Genomic DNA, 23769 nt, shown 5'->3' with positions numbered 1-23769 from the left:
CTGTGTCTACTTGGAGCTCTTAGCTTAAAATGTCTCATTTTCACATTTCACATCTTCAGATATCATCTCTCCAGTTTCTGTGCATACCATAGTACCCTCCCCCCCCCAAAGAAATCAACACAACTCTGAGTCATAATATCTATCTGACATCTATGATGGATAGATGATAGTAGATACCTTTATTAAACTCATGAGTCCTTAACTTAATAGCTCTTGATATTAATAACTAAAAGGTTATCAAAGTTGTCTCTGTCATATCTTTTTAAGAAATCATATATGATCTTGACTGTGCTTGGAAGACACTTCAGTAAAGTAATCTTTTGCTTTACTAAATCAAATGCTTTTTTACAGTCAAGAAACAGTAAGAACAATGAGATATTCCAATTGCCTTATTTTATGGTCAATTGTATTACTGTAAAGATATGATCTGCCGTAAAATATATGGTTTTGGAAAAACCCGATTTCCTTTTTATTCCTTGATCAAAACCCACCCAAAGCAGAGCCTTGGGGAACACTTGTTTCTAAGTTCTTTGGAACAGTTCAGAGTGTAATTCATTTATTTCTCATATCTTTTTATTTTTTTAAAAAAAATTGTAAAATGCTTTTTTATTTATTTATTTTTTTGAGTAAGGTTGCCTGTCCTTCAAGATGATTACAGAACAACCTTTTAATATTTATCTTCTAACAGTTTAATAGTGATTTCCATTTTATACTTGGAAAAATTTAGGGATTCGAGACATCAGTATTTTGATTTTGATTTTGAATTACTGAAAGAATTCACATTGAAAGAAATGTGTCAGGAAAGTGATTTGTTTAAAATGAAAATTATTTCAGTTAAATTTATCATTGAGCCAAATTACAAGTCATATTTGATACTGGGAATATTTGATCTGTTTTTTTAAATAAGAAAAAAGTGAAGAATCTTAATGTTGTATCCATTTGACTTCTGAGAAAATGTCAGTATTGTGAAGTGTTTTTGGGGAGGAAAAAGTGCTCCCAAAAGTAATTGGTCACGTGGTATTAGAACTTTTAACTTTTCATTTCTTAAACATCAGACTGCATTTAGTACAACTGAGTAGTTTGTTTTTAATTTCCTCTTTTTTTTTTTTTTGATATCAAAAACTATCAATATATATTATATACATATATATGTGTATATATATTATGCTTCAAATATTCAGATAGGCAAATACGTTTATTTCATTTTATGAATGGTTCTTCCAATGATGAAGATGAGAGTCCATACATACTTTGCATCTTGAATGAATTTCCTTCTCTCCCCTCCTCCCCTTACCCCATTTCCTCCTTCCTTTGATATAGTAGGGCCTTCTTTGTCCAAACATTTCAAATATATCAATAGAATAGTCAGGCTATCCAGCACTTGCCACTTTTTTTTTCTCCTTGGGGGGGCAGCTTTTATTCTTTTATATAGAGAAAGTATATTTCTGTGATGGCATCTTTTACTCTAGTTCTTATTCACATTTCCTCCCTTGTTACTTGTTAGAGGCTACACACATCTCTTTATGACTTTGAATAGTTCTTATTTTTAATTCTTCAGAAAGTCTACTGTTACATGAAGGACAGCAATATATCACTTCTAGGCCGTTAAAGAGAGAGGTTTTTATTTTTGGAAGAAGCTTAGGATAATTAAAAGAGTGCAGCACTTTCTCACAGCACATCTTTTTGCTCTACCCCTCCTATTTGATTTTGTGTCCAATTTGCAGCGTATGTCTGTGGATATATTATGTATAGATACATATACTGATGATAAAGTAGTATAGGTTTTATCATTCTGAGTGCATGTCACTCTCTAGGGTCAGAGGTATCAAACTTAAGGTACTCCTGAATATAACCCATACCACATTAAAGTATCTTTTCAAAATATTTAACAAAATAAATAAAAATGCAATAAAGCCTAAGTACTATTTTTTTTAAACTATGTAGCCCATAGGGATCATTATGTATTCTTTACTAGCCCCCATTTCTATTTTAATGTGACATCACTGATCTAGACAATAGGAATTCTTTATCCACCTGTTTCCTGCCTTCGCCCATTAAAGTTAGACTCAATGGTTTCAGATATATTTCTGGGAGTCCAATTCTGGGTTTTGCCATAGTCAATATCATCTTGCAAAAACAGGAAAGTGTAGGAGAGAGTACTGTCCATAAAGATGACTTCAACTTGAGTTGCATCCTGACTCTCTTCTATGACACTGGTCCTATGTTTGGCAACATACCCTTTTTTATGTCCTAACTTCTAGTAATTATCTAATGCCTATCCAACAAATTTATCTCAATTATATCATACATCTGAAATAAAATTATGTTCCAAAAAACCCAGTGAAAAAAAATTTTTTGGTCATACAGTATTTCAGATTATATTCAGCCCTCTTGTATATAAATATAGTGTAGAGGGTCACAGATAGTAGAGAACCCTGGGTGAGATCTAAGACCCTTTAGTCCAGTAAAAGGAGCCCTGCTGCTGATGTGTGTGGTTTAGCACCCTATCCCCCCAGGGGTTGTGACAACCTCTGTTGTAATTAAAACAGTTGTTATAAAATAACAAGGAAACATTTGCACACAGCAGATCCTGCATGCAATATTAGGGTATATAAGGCAGAGAAAAGTTTGAATAAACAGGCTTCTGCTTATTAAATGCTTATTAATTGATGCAAAGTCTCATAAAAACCCAAATCATTAAAAACAAAAGCACATGACATTCTCCTAGTTTCCTAAGTAGGGGCACTGTTTTATTCCTAGGAATTTCTATTTTGTGCTTAAATCAAAAAACTTGACTCATTTGGTTTTTTGTAGTATTAAGTGTCTAGGCAATTAAGCTGAATTTTATTCTATCATATTCAAAATTTTGCTTATTTCAAAAAATAGTAATAACAATAAGAAATATGAAGGAGAAACTTTCTTTTCTGACAGTTTTCTGCTGTTTATTAGCAAATTTGAAGTAGCTATAATTCTCATTTCTTTGATGTACACAGCTTTATGTGTTTTAATGTGTCCAGGATTTACATGCTGTATTCATAAGCATTAAACATATTATATTGGTTTGGATACAGACAGTACTCCTAAAACAAGCTAGCTTGTCTTTGAAAAGAAAAAAATAATAAATAGCAACATGCGTGAATATGCTTTCTCTATTCATAGAGCATGATCGTAGGTGACAAGTTTTATAAAGTAGTAAGGGTGAAGTGTTTGAGATAACCTCTGTATGTATGTGCACATGCATGTATGTTTGTAATTGTATGTATCAAATAACAGCTTAATTTTATAGTTAAGATCAGAGAGGATCATAAACCAGAAATGATCTAGTGTAAAATCCTAATTTTACAATGAGAAAATTCAGACCTTTGGAGATTGTGACCTGCCCTAGATCACAGACATTGTAAGCATCAGAAATAGAATTTTAATCCAGGTCATCTGAAGTAAAGAACCAATGTATAATCCTGTTTTTCCAAACAGTCTCCTACATCAATTTTTTTGTTTTAATCTCCATTGAACTTGCATTCTATTTCCATATCTGTTGTTGCACATGATTTAGAACTGTAATACATTACTCCCATTTCTAAAGTCTTTGAAACTTTAGAGCTTTGTAACTTAGTGGTTGGTAATGATTTTTTAGTTTCAGGTTACATACCAACTGCAAATTACTCCACCCCATCAACCTCCAAACAAAGCAATTATATGCCAAATGTAGAATAATCAGAGCTAAATTCTCAAGTTAAGATCAAACCATGAGAAGAAGAAAAAAATTATGAGTAACAATAAATTTTAATAATCAGAACACTTGTTTATCACTTACCCCTTATACATGTCTGTAGCAGAAAGCACAAGCTAGGTTGGGTCATCCTAGCTTGAGTCTGTGTCTTCTCCCTCACTCTCTAATAATTCTGTACTTAAATTGTCACTAGACTCTACTCTCTCATGTTCCATAAGAGGCAGAAGCAGTCTCCCTTTCTGTGAGGGAGAGCAGAGTACAGGAGAGGAAGGAATCAGGATGTCTGAAAAACTGCCTGAGACCAATACCATATCCCTGAGGTTATCGAGGCTTTGTCCTAGGCTAACCAGTTTTTATCATCTGATGGGGGAAGTAGAGGCAGGCCTAATCCAATGTAGTTTGGGAGCATGAGGCACCAATGAAAAGGAAGGGTTCAAAGTATAAGTAATAAGTGATACAATAAAAACTATTAAATACTAAAGACAGCAAGCAAAACAATCCTCATTAAAATCCCAACATACTGATCAAAGAAGGATCCTAAAAACCAGAAGGAAGAATAAATAGAACAACAAAGAAAAACCAAAATAGAATTAGTAAAGTGTATTCATAAAGTAAAAGTAAAACTTGTATATTCATTAGAGATCATAACAACAAAAAACATCAAAAATGGTTTTATGTTAGTAGTTGGAACTTTAATCAGCTTTTCTTTTGATTTTCTTTTTTAATCAAAGAAAATTAGGCATTCACTGTAGAATTTGGAAACACAATTAGATTAACACCACCAAAATCAGAAAAAATTGATAGATTTTAGAAGACACATAGAGAAGAAGGCAGTCAGTTTGGCAAAACAGAAACAAGAGAACAAAAATGTTTCAGATATACAAAGCAACTGACTTTAAAGACAAAATGCACAAAGAAAACTTGGAGAATTTAGATCTCCCAGAACATGGTAAATTTTAAAAACCATAATCCAGGAATTATGCAGGGACATTGTGCAGAATTTATAATTACAAAGCACTGATGAGGGGAATACACACATTACTGGGAGAAAATCATTTATAGATGTTATTTGAAATTTAATGACTCTTTGGTTTCTAAGAAAGAATTGAGACCTAATTTAAACTATATGTTTAAACTATATATAATTTATAGATGATACAAATTCATAACAAGGGACTGTACATATTTGTAAACACAGTACTTCAATATGTATTTTCTTTGCTGATCCTGAATTTCATTTTTCATATAGTTAAAGCTATTTAATGTAACATTTCCATCATTAAAATGGATATTTTATTTTAAAGCACAGTAAGATATAAAAAAGTAGAATTATTATTAGAAAATATTAAAGTACTAACTGAAATAACATGGGTATAATATCAAGGACTATTATTTCTGACTTGGAGCATAATAGAAGGGAAAGGATACTGATTTTGCAGTCAGAATACCTCCATTCAAATCTTGACTCTGTTAATAATTTCATGTGCAACCTTGGGCAAGAAATATATCTGCACTTCATTTTTCTCATTTTTTAACTGAGTTAGTTGAATTAGATGACTTATTTCAGGCTGCCCTTTAGCTCTAAATTTATGGCCTCCCTTTCTTTCCCTACTTCTCCTTCTCCCATCTTAACTCTATTCTAAGAGGAGAAAATTAGCGTTACCTATTAAAGGGAACATTGTGAGTTATGTGAATATAATCACCATTCGTCACCTCTTTCCCAAGTCCTTCAAAACAAAACCTTTCATTCTACAATTTGATATAAAAGGCATAACAGGTTGGTTGAAGTAATCGTTATCTAAAATTCAGTCATATTAAATTATCAGTTCATCAAGTGTGAATGGGTTGTCAGATTCTTATCTTTTTTTATTGAAAATTTGGAGTTAAGAGCATGAGACCCAAAAGTTCAGGAGAGGGAAGAATAAAGCACAGAAAGGAGTGTTGGAGTTCTGAAAAAAAGTGTAAATGACTAATATCAGAGCCTTTGCTGTTTGTGTAAAAGGAAATTTAAATATAGTGGAAAATGAAGAAATGTTTTTAACTTAATAGTTTTGTCTGTGGTCAGCTTGTCCACTGCAAAATATAAATTAAACAAGATTTTCATCAGTGCATACCTGTCTACATGAATTGTGTAATAGATGTTTCTTTTAACATATGTACATTAATGCTACATGATAAATACTGGGTGGTCCATTTGTGTTTTATCCTAGATTACTTCCTTACATTTTATTTCAGGAGAATTCATTAATTGAAGTTCTACTATTAATTTCAGTGTCATTATTATTCAAAAACCACATGTATTTCCAGCCTCATTATTATCAATTTCCAAAGCAGTAAACCATGAAACTTTCAGGCTTTTAATGGTTTTTTGTGCAGTATAGATTTTTTGAAATCTAGTAAATGTAACAATAATTGCTACTTCTGAAGTGTGGTAGTCATAGTCTTGTTTTATGAAACCACCATAGGTTCTAGAACAGGGACTGGCACACTACTGCCTCTGTTTTTCTACATGTAGTGAGCTAAGAATAGTTAATAAAAATAATTTTGTAGACTAAGTATAGTAAAGGTCATTGAGTAATCATTTCTTACATGAGCTTTCAGATATTAAAAATGCTAAATATAATTTTTGCCTCTATGTAAATTATTTGAAAAATTTACTGAAATAAGGTAAACTTCTTAAACTTAACACCACCATCCCGCAATAAAGTCTTGTTACTGAATGTAGGAGTTGCAAAATTAGGGTTTATTAACAGTAAATGTTTGATTTGTATAACTATTTTATATCTACATATCTAGGGTGACAAAAAAATTTCTCAGTAAAAAGAATTTACTAATGGAAAAAGTTTTAAAAACACTGTGTTAGATCCTAGGGATAATATATACGAAGAATGAAACAATCCCAGTTCTTAAGGGGCTTACACTCTTTTTTTGGTGGGGGTGGGGAGTCATTGATTCAGTATGGGAGAATTCCAGGCATACTAATCTTTTCTGGCATCTTCACCTCCTAGGCCAACCACAAATATGGAAATGAAAAAAAAAATTGCTCTTACCAGGAAAAGAAATGGGTGTTAAAAGCTCTGCATTGTATTGAAATACAGTCTGCTGCTTATATTAATAAGATGAAAAAAAATGGTTAATTTTTCTTAGTTAATGACAAAATTACATAGGGCCCATATATGTTTCATAAGTTTGGTAACTAGCTCAAATTTTTAAAACACTATGTTGGAACTTAAGTTGTAGGTATAGTGCCACAACCTTTGTAAGTAGACTCTTCTGGGTGAGTTAGGGTATGTGAGGCATAGGGATAAAGAAATTTAGTCCTTAGCCCAGAGGAGGAATTAAGATTAAGGAATGTATATACCAATATTGGTAAAAGTCCATTCTCTATTTCTTATGTGGGAATTATTTGCAGAATATATAGCTAAGTCCTTAACTGTTTGCTTTTACTGTCCAGTTACTCTGTACTATTAATACAAGTTTTTGACTCGTTTCATTAGAGTATTTAAAATTATCATATTATATGTTTAAAAGTCAAATGCATGCTGAAATTGTCTGTATTAAAAACATGGAAATATTAGAATATTTTCAGGCAGGATTACCTTTTTCCAGTTCACAAAGTTGTCAGAAATCTCTAAAACGGCTATGTACCAGTTTCTTGATCTAGCAGTACCTCAGTTTTCTCATTTGTAAAATGAGGATTGAATTAGATCGCCTCATTTCAGGGAGATATTACATGATTTCTAAGAAACATTTTTCCCAATCGTCCACAATAGAAATTTTGGATCACATAGCAAATATTTATGGTACGGAACACTATACTGGATCCTATGGAGACAACTGGTATGAGGAAAACATTTAATTTGGAAAGTGTGACACACATAGAAAAAACTTACCATCTAACCATCTAATTGTAGTACACAAAGCATAATTGATTAATAATTATAGTAAAGATACAGGCCTTCATGGATTCAGTTCTACATATAGATAGTTTGACTTTTATCAGTATACTGAGAAATGATACATTGCGAAAGAAAAGAGAATAATTATTTCAAAGAAGCCATAACTTCCATTTGAAACTTTGATTAAACAAGTTTGGTGTTAAAATTAGGGCCATTTTAGACTGAATTAGAGTTAAATAAAATGAAAGTCATCACCAATATATTATGTTGTTATGTAATTGGGGGCTGACAGAGATGAGTTATAATGTCAAACAACAATACCAAAAAAAAAAAAAAAAAGCCCTTGAGTTCTTCCCATTATCCTTTATTGGAGACAATTCAACAATTTCTAAGAATAAGAGAGAGCAACTTAATAAAGTTTTATTCAAGAATAAGACAAACATTTGAACCATACAGTTCAAAAGCAATAATGAAAATTTTTGTTTCATTATTGTTATTTATCATAGTATTATTTTTTGCCTATTTTTTCATATTTTTGATTCAGATGTTAGAGGTAAGACTACATAGATGGAAATACCATGAATTTAGATGGACATACATATATATATATATATATATATATATATATATATATGCATACACATGAGAGCATGTGACTGTTCTCTAGGCTTGCTTTCCTAGCTATCCAGTAAGCTTTAATGATTTTTTAATTATTGCATTGTAAAATGAAATTTTATATATATATAAATATATTTATAAATTATATATATATATAAATATATTTATAAAATATATATATATATATGCATACACATGAGAGCATGTGACTGTTCTCTAGGCTTGCTTTCCTAGCTATCCAGTAAGCTTTAATGATTTTTTAATTATTGCATTGTAAAATGAAATTTTATATGTGTGTGTGTGTGTGTATATATATATATATAAACACTTTGTAAAGCTTACGGCATTATGTATATATAAAACTTATTGTCAAAGACAAATCAAATTGTGATGATGTCTACATGATACCAGAAATCCTATCTTTCCCTAACAGTAAATTAAAGTTTGATGCCTTAACAGTAACTTTGCTTCAGTATTTAATTGTTTAACATGTTTAACAATATTTTTATCTATTAAAATTATAGGAGATACATAGGTAAGTAAAATAAGTCTTCATCTTTCCTATTCATTGATGACAATTCATCCTGGACAGATTATTTTTTGACAGTTTCCATTTATTTATTTATTTTTTAGTATCTGAGACCACATATTATTAATGACAGTTTTTCATAGCATGGAGAATATTTGTTAATATTGATTGTACAACTTTTTTCTATTTTAAAAAATTGTTTCATGAAAAAATATTGTGTTACTTTTTTATTGAAGAATTCTATAATTTTATGTGGAGAATGAGAGTATTCTGGGTTTTGGAAAATTCAGCCCTCAATATCAACCTCTATATGAGAACAGCTTCTTATACTAGGATCACCCCCTCCCCCCCCCCAAAAAAAGTTAAGAATGCAAGTGCTATTTGTTACTTTTTTTTAAATGTTTTTATTCGGAAGTATTTGATGTGTCTATCTATCCCTGCTGTTTGTCTCAACTTTAGCACTGAGTTTGCAATAGGCATTCTTTTTAGAGGATTATGTAATTGTCTATCCACATAAACTCATTGCAACAGATTGTAGTATCACATTTTAGTATTATGGCTTCACTACTGAAAATGAGAGTGCCTTATCAAAATTTGAATATATTTAATGTGAAAATAAATGATAATTCTCAACAAACTTTTCCTATAAATCTGATTTAGGTTCCACTAAAATAATGTGATTTAATATTTTATTTTATCTTCAGATTTAAATTTTCTTCTTACTCTTCATTAATAGGTAGTATAGATCAGTCAGTGTTAAAAGAATTACCCCCTGAGCTCCTGGCAGAAATTGAATCTACTATGCCACTTTGTGAACGTGTGAAAATGAACAAGCGCAAACGTAGCACAGTTAATGAAAAGCCAAAATATGCTGAAATCAGTTCGGATGAAGACAATGACAGTGAAGATGCTTTTGAATGTAAGTAGTGTGTTACTTAATTTCTTCTATACGATTTGAGATGTATACTATCTTTTCAATTTCCTTTTGTTCTTTTTACAACCTAATTTGAAAATAATATTCATTAGAATATTTAATACTAAATAAAAAAACTGATAGAATTGAACAGCATTAGAATTTTTTAAAATACTTTTATTATTAGAGATAACCTGGTTATGAATTTGTAAAACATAAAATAGTTAAGAAAGTAGATTAGCTGCATAACTGATTTATCTTTGTAGTCTGAGACCATTCTTTTCTTTTATGATAAGCTAGGATGTAGTATTTTTCCCTTACCTTTCTACTTTCTAGGGCAGGATTTTCATCTACTTAGTTATTCGGGAGCTTTCATTTAATTACAGTATTGTGCACAGTTGTACTTCAGAATTGTTTCTTCCTTGCATTCTTTTGAACCAACTTAATTGTATTCTTTTATTTCTATTTCTTTTTTTAAAAAAGGACATTAAATGGGGAAGGGAGAGTGAGAGACGATTCTGGTATATGGTCCCCCCTTCAAGGAGAAAGCTTGTACAAAGTAATGTTTTACTCAAAATTAATTGCAGCTTGAGGCTTCTGTGTTAGGTAGGAATCAAAAAGTTAGAAGGAAGAGGCAAGGTCAAGAAAGTAGGAAAGGAGTATTTAGAGAGAGACCAGAAAAGGGGACATGAGCAAACACCAAAGACATATTTTCTCAAGGTCAGTCCATCCTAATCCCACACCACTTGGAATAATAAAATACACCAAAAAGAAGAGCAAAGCAACAAAGTCCTTTAAAAGACTTCTTAGTCATTCAGTGAATTGTATCATTTTTCTGTGGATTATTCATTTTATATGCGAAGAAAACTTAAATACAAGTAAGTATATCAGATATAGCACAGTCTTCACGACAGTTTTCCCTTCTAATGCATAATGCTTTGCATATAATGGATAGTTAACACTTTTATTAAGTAAATACCTGTAAGTATTCTCTATCTTGAGTTTCTTTTTTTCTGCTTTATGGATCTTTGTCAGACTAGTATTATAAGCTGCTCATTTTGGTAATGTATTAGCAAACACAGGGTCTAGTCCTAAAGAGAAGAAAATACTATCTCTACTTAACTACTCCCAACCTTCCCCCAATCATATATTCTGCTTTAAACATACTTAATGTCCATTGTATGCCCACTGATGGAGAAAACTTTGAAAATAGAGCTTGCCTTTGTAATTTGGTATGATCTCCTGAAAAGGGGATACTTTATCATCCCTATTCCCATTCTCTTGCAATTTCTTTTAAAAAATTAAATTATTTGTATTTGTATTCCTTAGCAAAGTAAAAGGAAAGGATATGATCACAGCCTCATCTTTTACTACCACCTTTTCAGAAAATTATGACTAGTCATGATTTAAAACTGGAATAGAACTAAAGACTAAATCTAATCAAGAGGACCCAATCACTAAATCATTGCACAGCCTTAATTTATTACAAGAATTGGAATGTAGTCATTTATAAGAGAGCATGAGGTCCTTATAGGGCAGTAGAAAATCTTGGAGTATGTCTGTTGACATGTTTTGAATACTGAATAAGCAAACTAGAAGACTAACCAGGTACAAACTAGTCAGTGACAATGTTAAAAACATTCCTCTATAGATATGGGTTGGATTAAATGATGTAGGAAATATCTTGCAAATCTGATATTCTATGTTTTATAATTTTTAAATGATTAGACATATATCTAATTAGTGTATTTGAGTATTCTTTTCAGCAATATTCTTTTCCAGCCCTTTTGTGTATTTATAACTTTTATTTTTCATGTAGCTATTAGATGTTAACCTGATGCAGTAATAAATTTTATCATTTTAAGCCAGGCATAGTCTCTAGAAATGGAAGCCAGGCCAAGGGCACAAACAATTATAGAATCTAGTGTTTAAGCACAGATTTGTATTTAGTATTTCAGATGTGGAACCAGTTTAAATTGGGAGCATCTTTCTCAGGTTTGTAATAAACAGATAGGTCCATATAGCCAACTAAACTAGGATATGGGAGTTTATTCAAAGATTGAAGCTGTGTGCATTCTGCTCTTTTAAAACCAGGTCCTTAAAGTAAGTTTTCTGTCTTACACAAGTGAGGCCCAGACCAAATTTTAAACATGCTTATTATTGTACCAGAAGATTTTAAACCATTCTGACAGTTTTAATTCACAAAGTTTCATAGGGCTTTCCTCTAGTTTAAAGGAAGCTCTTTGCTATAAAATTGTAATAAATAAATAAATTAATATTTAAAGAACATTAAGAAGTATCATATCTTTAAACTGTAATTTTCAGTCCATATAGTTTGCCAAAATACTTTTAATTTCATTTGCATGTTTCTTTTACTAATCAAATAGTGTAGTGAGATTTCACCAGACTATTTAAAAGAGTCTCTCATGCTGTCCCTGTGAGAAAATGGGGAAACACAGGCTGGTTGTATGGTACAGGTAGATGAATTTTAAACTGAATAACAAAACCAGGTTGTAATCATTCATATGTCATTGTCAAGTTAGACAGAAGTCGTTAGATATGGGCAATCAGAGATCTATACCTGGTCTTGTGAAGTTTAATTTTTTTTGTTGGTGACTGTTGAAGGCGCAGATGACATATCTAGCAAATTTACAGATGAAGCTGGAAAAGGATGTACACAACACATGACAGAATTAGAATCCAAAAAATTTCAGCAAGCAAAAATTACAGGCTGAATCTAATAAAATGAAGTCTAAAAGAGAGAACTATAAAGTTCTGCATTTGTGGTAAAAAATACTTAAGTACAATATGGGGGAAATATGATATTCTGAGAAAGCTCTGATCCAATGAAATTCAAAGCCTATTATTTAGTGACATAATAGCAGCCAAAAAAAGCTTGTGTCATCTTAAGATTCATTAAGAAAGGCATAGTGCCTAGGATGAGGGAGGTAACAGTTACCTTGTATTCTGTGCTGGTCAGACCACATCTGGTGTATTCTTTTCAGTTCTGGCCACCAAATTCTAGGAAGAATATTGGCAAGTTCGAGAGGATTCAGAGGAAACTGGAGGCCAAATTATACAAGGATCATTTGAAAGAACTAGAGATGTTGAGCCTGTAGAAGAGAAGACTTATGGGGATGTGATTGCTGCTTTCAAGGACTTGAAGAGCTGTTATGTAGAAGAAGGATGGTCCTTATTCTGTTTGTTCTCAGATGGCAGAACAGGTAGCAATGGGTAGAAGTTGCAGAGAGATGGATTCCTCTTATGTACTAGGAAAAACTTAATAACTCTTAGCATTATCCAAAAGTGGACTCAGATGACGTAAGGTTCTTTTTTCACCAAAATTCACTCCCATCTCAGAAATTCTGTATTCTTTTGAATAGGTTACACATATAATGAGTTTTTTCTACTATTTTACAATTCCTTTCTCCTTCAGTTCTGTTTTTGTAATACTCATTCGTTCTCATCTAGGTCTTAAATGTAGTTTAATTTGTAAACCATGTTTAATTTTTACTCTGACATTATAGTTATTATAGATAATTGAATTCCTTGAATTGAAAGTATGATTTTCTGCTTACTACTTTCTTATTGTATTTCTTAGAGCAGTGGTCACCAAAATGAGGACATGGCACTGAATGATTTCAAGGGCACAGTGATCAGCCAAATGGTGGGCGGGAAGATGGGATGCATCTTACTATCCACATGGGTGCCAGTAGGGCTTGTCTCCTACACAGTCACACTTAACCTTCACCCATTATCCTTTAATACTCCCCACTCCATTCCCCTTCTCTAGTATGTCCTCCAGTGTACAAGTTTCTAACCCAACCCCTCCTATTTCTTGGGACAGTCCTCAGCACAATTTAAGGTACCCACATCACATGCTCTGTAGGTACCATTAGGGATAATCTTCTCCTGCAGTATAATCACCCCAAGATTACTTTGTGGCTTTATCAGGCACCCACCCCTAAGAGATGGGTCTCTGTGCTCCTGGGCAGACTGGTGAGTAAGAGACCCCCTCTTGCCCAGACTTCCCTTTTTTGTTTTGAATTGAACAGAATGAGTCCTAAAGGATGAATATGTGGCATTACATATTTTAATATTTCTTGGTACATAAGCACTTCATCAATCCTATTAACTTATTATTTTGCTTCAGAAACTCACTCTTCTTCCTAATTTTGCTATTGCTTGTAAGGGAACTAGTCACCTAGGTTCTCACATTTTTGTTATCTTTGACCTCTCCATCTCCCTCATTTAATATAGCACTTGCCATATCTTATTTCTAATTCCATAACACTTGGCCTCTCCTCTTCACTTACACAACCACCAACTTAAATTGGGTATTCATCATCTCATACTTAAACTAGTAAGTAGTCTCCTATAGGTCATTCCCTATTCCTGGATCTTCCATATACTTGCCAATGTTTTTTTCCTGAAGAGTATATTTATGTAGACTCATGCGCGTGCGTGCGCACATACACACACACACACACACACACACACACACACACACACACACACTTCTAATCCACTTTTAAACTACAGTGAATCCCTTTTGACTCTAGAATTAATAAACTAAACTATTTTGCTACTTTCACAAATCACTGCCCCACATACCTTTCAGGCATATGATGTATTGCTCCCCTTCTGTGGTCCAGCCAGACTGATTGTTCCTTTCACTCGTATAAAAACACAACTATAGTACCCAAATCTGAAGAAGAAATTATGAAATGATACCATTGATTATATAGAACCATGTAAAGAGGAATGGATTTATGTTGAATGTTCTACTTTGTTGAAATAAGAGACAATTCATTTTTGCTTGTAGTTTTTGCATTGTGTATGGTGTCACTACATAGATAAAAATGATTCCTGGTGAAAAACTGTTATGTTCATTGATTGTTTTGAACTATTTTGAACTATTATTTGATTGTTGTGTATCTTTCAATTAAAAGAAAGTATTTAAAAAAAAAAAAGAGATTTGCTTATTTGGCGAGGTACATTGATCAAATTAAATTCCCAAACAGTTATTATTTACAAGTTCCCCTTGTTCCCCCAGGACATACATAGGGATTTTTTGAAAATGGAGCATATTAAGTCACATTTAAAAAAAATAAAAATAAAAAAGTTTTTCTTTTAAAAAATATTTTTAAAATATTGTTTATTTCACCTTTGATTCTTTTTAACTTTTGTATGTTTATAATGTACATAATCTATTATTATAGTTGTGTGTGTGTGTGTGTATATATATATATGTATATATATATGTATGTATATGTATCTTATACACCTCAAAATGCATGCTCTAAAATATTTCTACTGGTAAGGTTGCGTGATCAAAAAAGTGTGGAGACCTCTATCTTAGAAGACCCTGTTTTATGTAAAATTTTTAAATCTAGAAATGCCATGTTAAAATTATAAATAGTATTTTTATGCTCAATTTATTCTTGTAAGAAAGACATTTGTTTAGAATTAGCTTAAATCACAATAAAAACTTTTAAAGTAAAAAATTTTGATAGTCTTTCAAGTAGGGTAAATCATTTGTCATGAAAATTTGCTTTTAGCTTCTCGGAAACGACATAAGAAGGACAAAGATGATGATAAAGCTTGGGAATATGAAGAGCGTGACAGACGAAGCTCTGGGGATCATAGGAGAAGTGGCCATTCTCATGAAGGCAGGAGGAGTTCCGGTGGTGGCCGTTATCGAAATCGGAGCCCATCAGATTCAGACATGGAAGATTATTCTCCTCCTCCCAGCCTTAGTGAGGGTAATCCATTAGCCTCAAGGGATTCTTTATGCTACCTGATCTACATTAGGGCTCACTTTAAAAATTGATTTTAAATTTTGAGTAAGCTAATTTCAAACACTCTGCTACCTTTATTAGTCCAAAAGAAAAGCAAATATGTTTAGATTGTATTGATATCATTATTTTAAATATTTACTTCAAAAAGAGATGTGGGACAAAAATGAAATCAATTTAAGTTGTAATTCTTATTTAAAAGTTTCCTATCTTATTTTTAGTTGCTAGAAAAATGAAGAAAAGAGAAAAGCAAAAGAAGCGGAAAGCTTATGAACCAAAACTAACACCTGAAGGTAAATTTAGTGTTTTATTATGTTTTTATGTTTGGTTTAAATTGTCAACAGTCCACATAGAAATAATTTATTAAAAAGCTTTTTCTCTCCCTAACAGAAATGATGGATTCTTCTACTTTTAAAAGATTTACTGCTTCAATAGAAAATATCTTAGAAAATCTTGAAGACATGGATTTTACAGCATTTGGTAATTCAACTTAAGAAATATTCTATATCTGCTGTGTACTTAATACTTTCTGGGTGCTCAGAAGGGATTCAGAGAAGAACTCCTGGCTTCCTGGAGGTGACATATTTGGGAGAATATCCCAATATAATAGAATATAATAATAAGAACAATAATCAAGTCAAAGAATGGTGAGATGGGGTGAAATTAAAGTAATTAAGAGGAAATTTCATAAAGTGATTAAGAATTTTTAGGCCTTGAAGAATTGGGAGAATGGGAGAAATTGGTTGAGCAAAATCAGTATAAACATTTGTAGTATAGAATTTTCAAGGAATAATATGTATTATTCAAGGAATAATATAGTTTTGGGGGAACTATATGGGTATATACGCACAAACACTTAGAGCATGACTACCAACACTACCAGAACATTTTTTTAAGCTATTTCCTTGATAGAGTGAGAGAGATTTGTATTACTTCTTTTACTTTCAATTCAAAAAACAAAATAATAGATATAGCACTGTTTTTCATTTAGAAATCAGTTTGATCCAAACATCTTTTTGCTACACATTCTCAGATTTCATGCATTGTTTGATCAATTATCTCCACTTCTATGATCTTTTTAATAGAACAGTTACCTAGGATCTTCTGGATTTACAACCTTTTCAGAGCTACATTTAATACTCTTTTCTTTAGCTAGTATTTTACAAAACCCAGTTATTTAAAGTCATTAAATATGAGGAACATGTTAGCTGCCTCATGTTTAACTGATGCGTGGCTTTTGATTTTTAAAGCACACAATTTGTGAAAATTAATCCCCTACAACACCACCAAATTTTACTAGTGTGTTTATAAACTATGTAGTTTAATGCTAAACTTCAGCTATGGGTAGGAAAGACATAGTGTGCAAAGTATTCATTTTCCAAAATGGTCTTCTAATTCTAATAAAATTTTTTATTTTCTTATTTCCCTTTTTAAGCCAATATTTTGCCTGAGGAATAAGAAAACTGTTTCAGTGTTGCTGTTACTTGTTTAAGTTGGTAGGGGTCAGAGTGTTTCTTTAGAGAGAGATGACCAAGACTGAATTGTAAATTTAAGGACACTTTAAAAAATAAATAAATCTAACCATTATGAATTGCTATACTTGCTGGATTTTTTTTTTAGGTGATGATGAAGAAATTCCTCAGGAACTGCTATTGGGAAAACATCAGCTTAGTGAATTGGGCAGTGAATCTGCTAAAATCAAAGCAATGGGAATAATGGATAAGGTATTTCTCTAAATTAAAATTCATATGTATGTCTGATAGTAAATGTGTGAAATTAAATTTTTTTGGAGATTCTATATTTGTATCCAAAATTTAAAAAGTAGATCAAAGTTTGATGTGATTATTAATTACTTGGTACTTTAGAAAACATTCATGATCAGAACTATATTTGATTCATTAATTATGAAGCATTTGTTGCTTAACGAATAGTATGCTGAATTCTAGGGGAGATAACAAACATTGGCTTAATCTGGCTTTTAGGGAGCTTACTTTTACATTGGGGGAAGGGGAAAATGATTACATTGACTGTTTTAAGATCTATACTGATACTTAAATGTTCTAATACTTAAATAGTAGATCAATTAAGTCCTGTGATATTTATTCCATTTAATAGCACATATTTTTCTACCACTTTTAAGTGATTTTGCTAGAACAAATATTTTCTCTATTTTACAAATTAGGAAACTCGGGCACTTAAAAATTAATTTGTGTCATATAATTAATATGTTTCTGAAGGACTTAAGGAAGAGAGATTCAAACCCAGATCTTCAGGCTTCAAATCCAGGACTGTTATGTATTGTACTATGTTGCATTATATATAGCATCTCTGAATCTTTTCCCTCACCATAAACTATAAAGATAATTATTTCTAGCTTAAGGACAGCATAATAATTATTAAAAGTATAAATGTATCTGTGGAGTTAGTATTGAAAGAGATAACTTTGTCATAAAGATTTCTTTTTTGTTTTTTATTCATTCTATAACATTGAGTTTGAAAAATGTTTCTATTAAAATTTTTTCAATGAGCTTATGAATCATACTTTTACTCCACTTTTTTTAAAACAAGCCAGATATTCCTATATATTCAAGTGAATGTGTCCCTATTGATATTTATGTTATAATGAGGATACACTGATTTCTTTATATAATAAACTTTTATTTATAATATCACAGAGGCAAATCCAAATCTTAAGTACTTAAATTTCTTAAAGGTATGTAATTATGCACATTTTTATTTCTAAGCATATTAGAAAGTTCTATTAAGAACTTTTGCTATTAAAATAAACTATAAAACCTTAACAATCTAATTCTCGGGCCTGACTAACTTTTTTTTTAATAGGGAAAAATTAGGAGGAAGGGAAATTATGTATATTCACTTCTTAAACAGTATTATTGAATAAAAAGTTTACATCAGATTTTTATCTCTTGGCTATTTCAACTTATTAAAAATTTAATTGGGGTTTGGTGGTTTTTTTGTTTGTTTTTGAGAAAATGTATTCTAACGATTTTCAGTTTTTATAGTATTTTAGAGCTGCAAAGAACCTTTATAGTTACCTAGTTCATTCTTATCCTAGATGAAAAAACAGGAATAAAGACTTGGAAGAGTTTCCCAAAATCCATACACCTAGATGATGTCAAAGCTAGCACTAGAATCCAGTTTGCCCAAATCCTTTTCTTATATTTCCTTTTTCTTATATTTCACTGTTTCTTTTGTTCATTTTTTAGATTATTATTTCTTCATAGTCAAACTATTATCTGATGTTAATAATGCAACATATCAAAGATTTATGACATAGATAACATGTCAATAGCTTTGTAATAAAATCTGAGTGGTGCTTGAGCCACAGAAAGCCTTGCCTATATGGACACATAGGGTATGATAAGGCAGGATTTTCTGGTTCCCAGCTCCAGTACTCAATTCACTGTTCTCCTTCCATTCATAATCCTAATAGTTCACATTCACATAATTCATTAAGCTTGACAAAGTACTTTACATACCTTATTTCAATAGGCCCTCCCAACAGCCTTATATATTAGAACCTGCAGGTAATCCTTCATTTTGCAAATATAAATTGGATACTTCAAAAAGTCAAATGAGTTGCTACTAGTCACAGAGCCAGTAACTGGTAGACATATAATTGAGTCCCCAATCTGATTACAAATCTAGTATTCTTCTCACTGCACCGTGGACTTTGACTACACTATGACCTTTTATATAAAACATTATTGAATCAATTAACAAGTATCTATTGACTTCTTGCAGTGTGTTACACTTTTATGTTTTTCAGATTCCCTCAGTTTTGTACCCAACTCCTTGATGCCTTTTATAAGGCTTCAATGCACAAAAGCTAACATTCTTGGGACAAGTAGCAGAGTGTAGTAAAAATGTAATCAAAATGAGAATCATAGAAATTGGTCTTCTTTAAGTTCCAGTTTGCTCATCTAGAAGATAGACTAGAAATCTCTTAAGACCCTTTTTTATGTTCTGTGTTTTATGAATCCTCTTTAGAAGCATTGCCATATATAAGTACCTGTTATCCTGATGTACTCACTTATGATAAGCTAGTGCCACAAAAACTACAAAATCCAAGGTATTGATTCTCTTCTCAGAATGACACAATAGAAAATCCAAAAAGAAAGAAAGAAGATTTTGCTCTTTCTTTACTCCTGAAAAGTAGTTTTCTGTTATTTGGATAACAATGGAATCTTGAAAAGAACAATTTTTGTTAAATTTTATTTAGTTAAATAATTGTTCATCTCATTTTCCAGAAGCAATTAATACAATAATTTGTCTTTTCTTCATAGCTTGCCACAGATAAAACAGTAAAAGTTTTAAACATTTTGGAGAAGAATATTCAGGATGGATCCAAACTTTCTACATTGCTAAATCATGTGAGTTTAAGAAGAATATTGATAATGCTGCTTTTAATTTGGTTAATATCATATTGTGGAGTCTTTTGGTTTTTTGACATACAATTATTACTTTTTGATTGGTATTTCTTAAATGAGAATATTTATTCATTACACTATATTTAAAACATTGACTCTAGTGAATGCCGTTTCTCCTTTTAATTTCAAAAGCTTTCATTTAATGAGGTTTTTTTAACCAGAGTTAAGTTCACATAATTCAGTCAATAACATTTAGGCCCACTGTACATTACTTAATATAAAACATAAAAATGGGTTGCTAGTATTTTGTATCTCTTCCTTGGAGACCATTCTGGTTCTTTGTAATTTTGTATCGTTTACCTTAGATTGTTTTTTATTTGGTTGCTCTTTCCGCTAAAAAGAGCTTTAATTTAAAACTGCACTAAGAATCATCTCCTATCTGCTTTCCTTCTAACTTGTTTATGTTATGATCTTAAATATTCAGGCCACATAATCCATTTTGAAAAATTAGTACTAGTTTGTCTAATACTAGACAAACTGTTCTCAAAAACTAAGAAATAAAGCACTCTATGGAACAAATATAGACCAGGAAATAGGATACAGGGGAAAATATTCTATATCATTATCATTTATCAATAGTGATAAAATAATTTCAAATAAAATCCTGCCCAAAAAAGTGGAAATTCATCTAAGAATATATTTGTTAGAACTAAAGAAATGAGTAGCTTAATATTAGGAAAACAGTCAACGTGTAAATGTAAGCTCCTTAAGGACAGGGTTTTCTTGTTTATTTAAATTTATATCCTTAGTCCAGTCCATGACGGAGTAATTGTTTGATGCTTTTTTATTGAGTGGTCTTCTATACCTTTTTTAGAGTTCCATTTTGCCAGCTTTTTGAAAATAATTAAGTATATCAGTAAACTTGAAATTGTTTCCTCACATATACTATGTTCATTAGAATGAGTATTTGTGGTTGGTTAACTTATAAACATTTAACCAACCACATGATCCAAAGCTAGAAGATGACCTTGACAACCATCTTACCTAAAATCTTTTAATTATATAAAGAAACTCCCATGAGGCTAAATGACTTGGCCAAGATCACACTGGTAAGAAGTTGAATGGAATTTATGCTTAGTCTTTTGCCTCCCAATCCAGTACTCCTTCCACTACAGAAAGATATTTATAGGGTTTTGATTATTCAAATATATAATGTTCATTGTTATAACAAAGAATTATTATGTAGAAATAGTTTCATACAGTAATCTTAAATATAATTTGTAAAGTTATCTGTAAAGTTCCATCTAGTGTGAAAGTTGAAAGTAAAGTCCAATATGTTATATTCATTTATTTCTATTCTTTTGTAGAATAATGATACTGAAGAAGAAGAACGTCTGTGGAGAGACCTAATTATGGAAAGAGTTACAAAATCAGCAGATGCTTGTCTTACAGCCATCAACATTATGACATCACCTAACATGCCAAAAGCTGTATATATTGAGGATGTAATAGAAAGAGTTATACAATACACTAAATTTCACTTACAAAATACTCTTTATCCTCAGTATGATCCTGTTTACAGAGTGGATCCTCATGGCGGTTAGTTTTTCATTATTTGCTGACATGTAAACTTTTAAAATTAGACCTTACTAAAACTTTGTTATATATTTTTCCAAGTTAAATGAAAAACCAAATTAATTTATGATTACTTCAGGTGATACTGTAATCTAAAATAATGCTAACATTGGAAAGAGTATAGTAATACCATCTTTGATTTTTATTATCAATGTGACCCTTTATTAGTTCTCTGTGATCCCAGTCAACAAGAATTTATTTAGAAAACATTTAAAAAGCTAGCATTTTTAAAATATGGAAAAATACAGATTAATATAGATTCTGTTTTTAATTTCTGTCTTTCAGAGATGAGAATTGAATTATAATTGTGGGAACAGCTAATAAGTTTTAAAATAATCTCTGAAAATAAACAATGAAATAGAAGGATAAAAGATACTGAACATTATATTATTAAATGATTTTTAACTATGTGTAAATTTAAATATGATTCCAACTTGACTAAGTCAGTGAAATTCAAAATTCAACTAATCTTCCCTCTTGAACCAAATCTAGACCATTATATTGAAAGTCTTTGTTTTAGCATCAAGACTTTAACTACCTTTAAAGTATACCATGCATCTACTGCTATATACAAATGTTTACTTTTCAAATTAACTATCAAAGAATAATTTTTTTACCTTGGAGTGGACAGGGCAAGGTGGCGTGGGGTGGAGGGGAAGTTGATGTATGTGTTTACCATACCAAGAAATGCACAAATCTTTTGAAATTTCAGTTGATAAAATTTATAATTAGTTGTAATGTTCAAATATTTTATTGATAATTTTCCCCCCCAATTTTAAAAAAAATTAGGAGGAGTATTAACCTCAAAGGCAAAACGTGCCAAGTGTTCCACTCACAAGCAGAGAGTAATCGTAATGCTTTATAACAAAGTTTGTGATATCGTTAGCAGCTTGGCAGAGCTTTTAGAGATACAACTGCTGACTGATACAACAATTCTTCAGGCAAGTATTTCTGAGATTTTTTTATTATTATTTCTAAATGAGAAACTGAAGAATGGGGATAATTTTTTTTTAATTTAATTTCATTCACTGTCAATGCCATATTAGGATTTCAACCTCAGATTTTCAATCTAGAATGATTTTTTTTTTTAAAAATGCTACATTAGAAGTGTAAAACAGTAAACACAATTTTGACCAATTCTTAAATATAAACAGATGCTGTTTGGGAAAATGTCCACTTAGTTTTCTGAAAGAAAAACCATTTTTCCCAAAAAGTGGGTTGTGTTGCAAACACTTTGTTGATGTATACTTATGTTCTGAGTTACTTGTCTTACGAGTGTTGGGAATATTTTTTTTAATGTCCTATAAAATAATGTGTGCATGTGCGTGTAGGAGGGAGAGAGGAAAAGGGAAGGGAGGGACAGAAAGAGAGAGGAGGACAAATGTAATTGAGTGCTCATTGTGACTGGCAAGAAAAATACACATGGTTCTTAGATCTTCTAGCAAGTTCATACAGATTATCTGGAAAGTTCGGGCAAATAGTGAAAGATTTTTCTTCATGTTTTTTGTAGATATCATCAATGGGAATAACACCATTTTTTGTAGAAAATGTCAGTGAACTCCAGTTATGTGCCATCAAATTAGTCACTGCAGTAAGTATAATTTTCTACCAGTTGATAGTGTTTTAATTTAATTTAATTTATTTATTTATTTGTTTGTTTGTTTGTTTGTTTATTTTGCAAAAATGTCACTAATATTTTTCAGGTTATTGTTATCTGACAATTTTTTTTTTTTAATCTTCAATTTTGTTGTATTTTGATCTGCTTGATATATTTAATAGATAGATTCTGGGTCACTTAAATACAAATAGATAATAATCCAGAAAAACTTCCTTTAAAATTAAAAGCATACTTAATAAATATGATTATAATATTTCAACACCATTTAGAGGTGAAATAATCAAATTTGCTCATTATTTCCCCTCTCCCCAATAGAATTTAAGTTCCTTAGAGGGCAGGTACTATTCGAGTTTTTCTTTGTATCTGTAGTGTTTAATACAATATGTTCCATACAGTAAACAATAAATCTTTTTGAATTAATTCTCAAGGTATTTCCATGTAGAAATTGATCATTAAGAGTGTTTAAAATGTGTTTAGTGTTTAATGTTTAGTTAAAAAGTTTAGTGCTTACCAAGTGCTGCTACACAATAATAAAGAAAGGTACCATCTCTGCCCTTGAGGAACTTATGTTCTAGTTAGGGAGAAGAGATGTATAGAATCACGTACATACAAGAAACATCCAGAATAGATGGAATATA

The 23769-nt window shown here is 31.2% G+C and overlaps 1 protein-coding gene across 3 annotated transcripts in view; it reads left to right on the top strand.

Moving 5' to 3' along the window:
• Positions 1 to 23769, top strand: part of NIPBL (NIPBL cohesin loading factor) — a 242471-nt gene that overhangs the window by 164984 nt on the left and 53718 nt on the right. For all 3 annotated transcript variants that reach the window (XM_074282637.1, XM_074282638.1, XM_074282639.1), the window contains 9 exons: positions 9513 to 9695; positions 15251 to 15454; positions 15709 to 15780; positions 15878 to 15967; positions 17108 to 17211; positions 19795 to 19881; positions 21246 to 21477; positions 22303 to 22454; positions 23024 to 23104. In XM_074282637.1, the coding sequence (XP_074138738.1) occupies positions 9513 to 9695; positions 15251 to 15454; positions 15709 to 15780; positions 15878 to 15967; positions 17108 to 17211; positions 19795 to 19881; positions 21246 to 21477; positions 22303 to 22454; positions 23024 to 23104 (1205 nt within the window). The remainder of the gene's footprint in view (positions 1 to 9512; positions 9696 to 15250; positions 15455 to 15708; positions 15781 to 15877; positions 15968 to 17107; positions 17212 to 19794; positions 19882 to 21245; positions 21478 to 22302; positions 22455 to 23023; positions 23105 to 23769) is intronic.

Source organism: Sminthopsis crassicaudata, chromosome 1 (genome assembly GCF_048593235.1).
Source record: "Sminthopsis crassicaudata isolate SCR6 chromosome 1, ASM4859323v1, whole genome shotgun sequence".
Lineage (NCBI taxonomy): Eukaryota > Metazoa > Chordata > Mammalia > Dasyuromorphia > Dasyuridae > Sminthopsis > Sminthopsis crassicaudata.
This window is presented reverse-complemented; position numbering and strand designations above follow the sequence as displayed.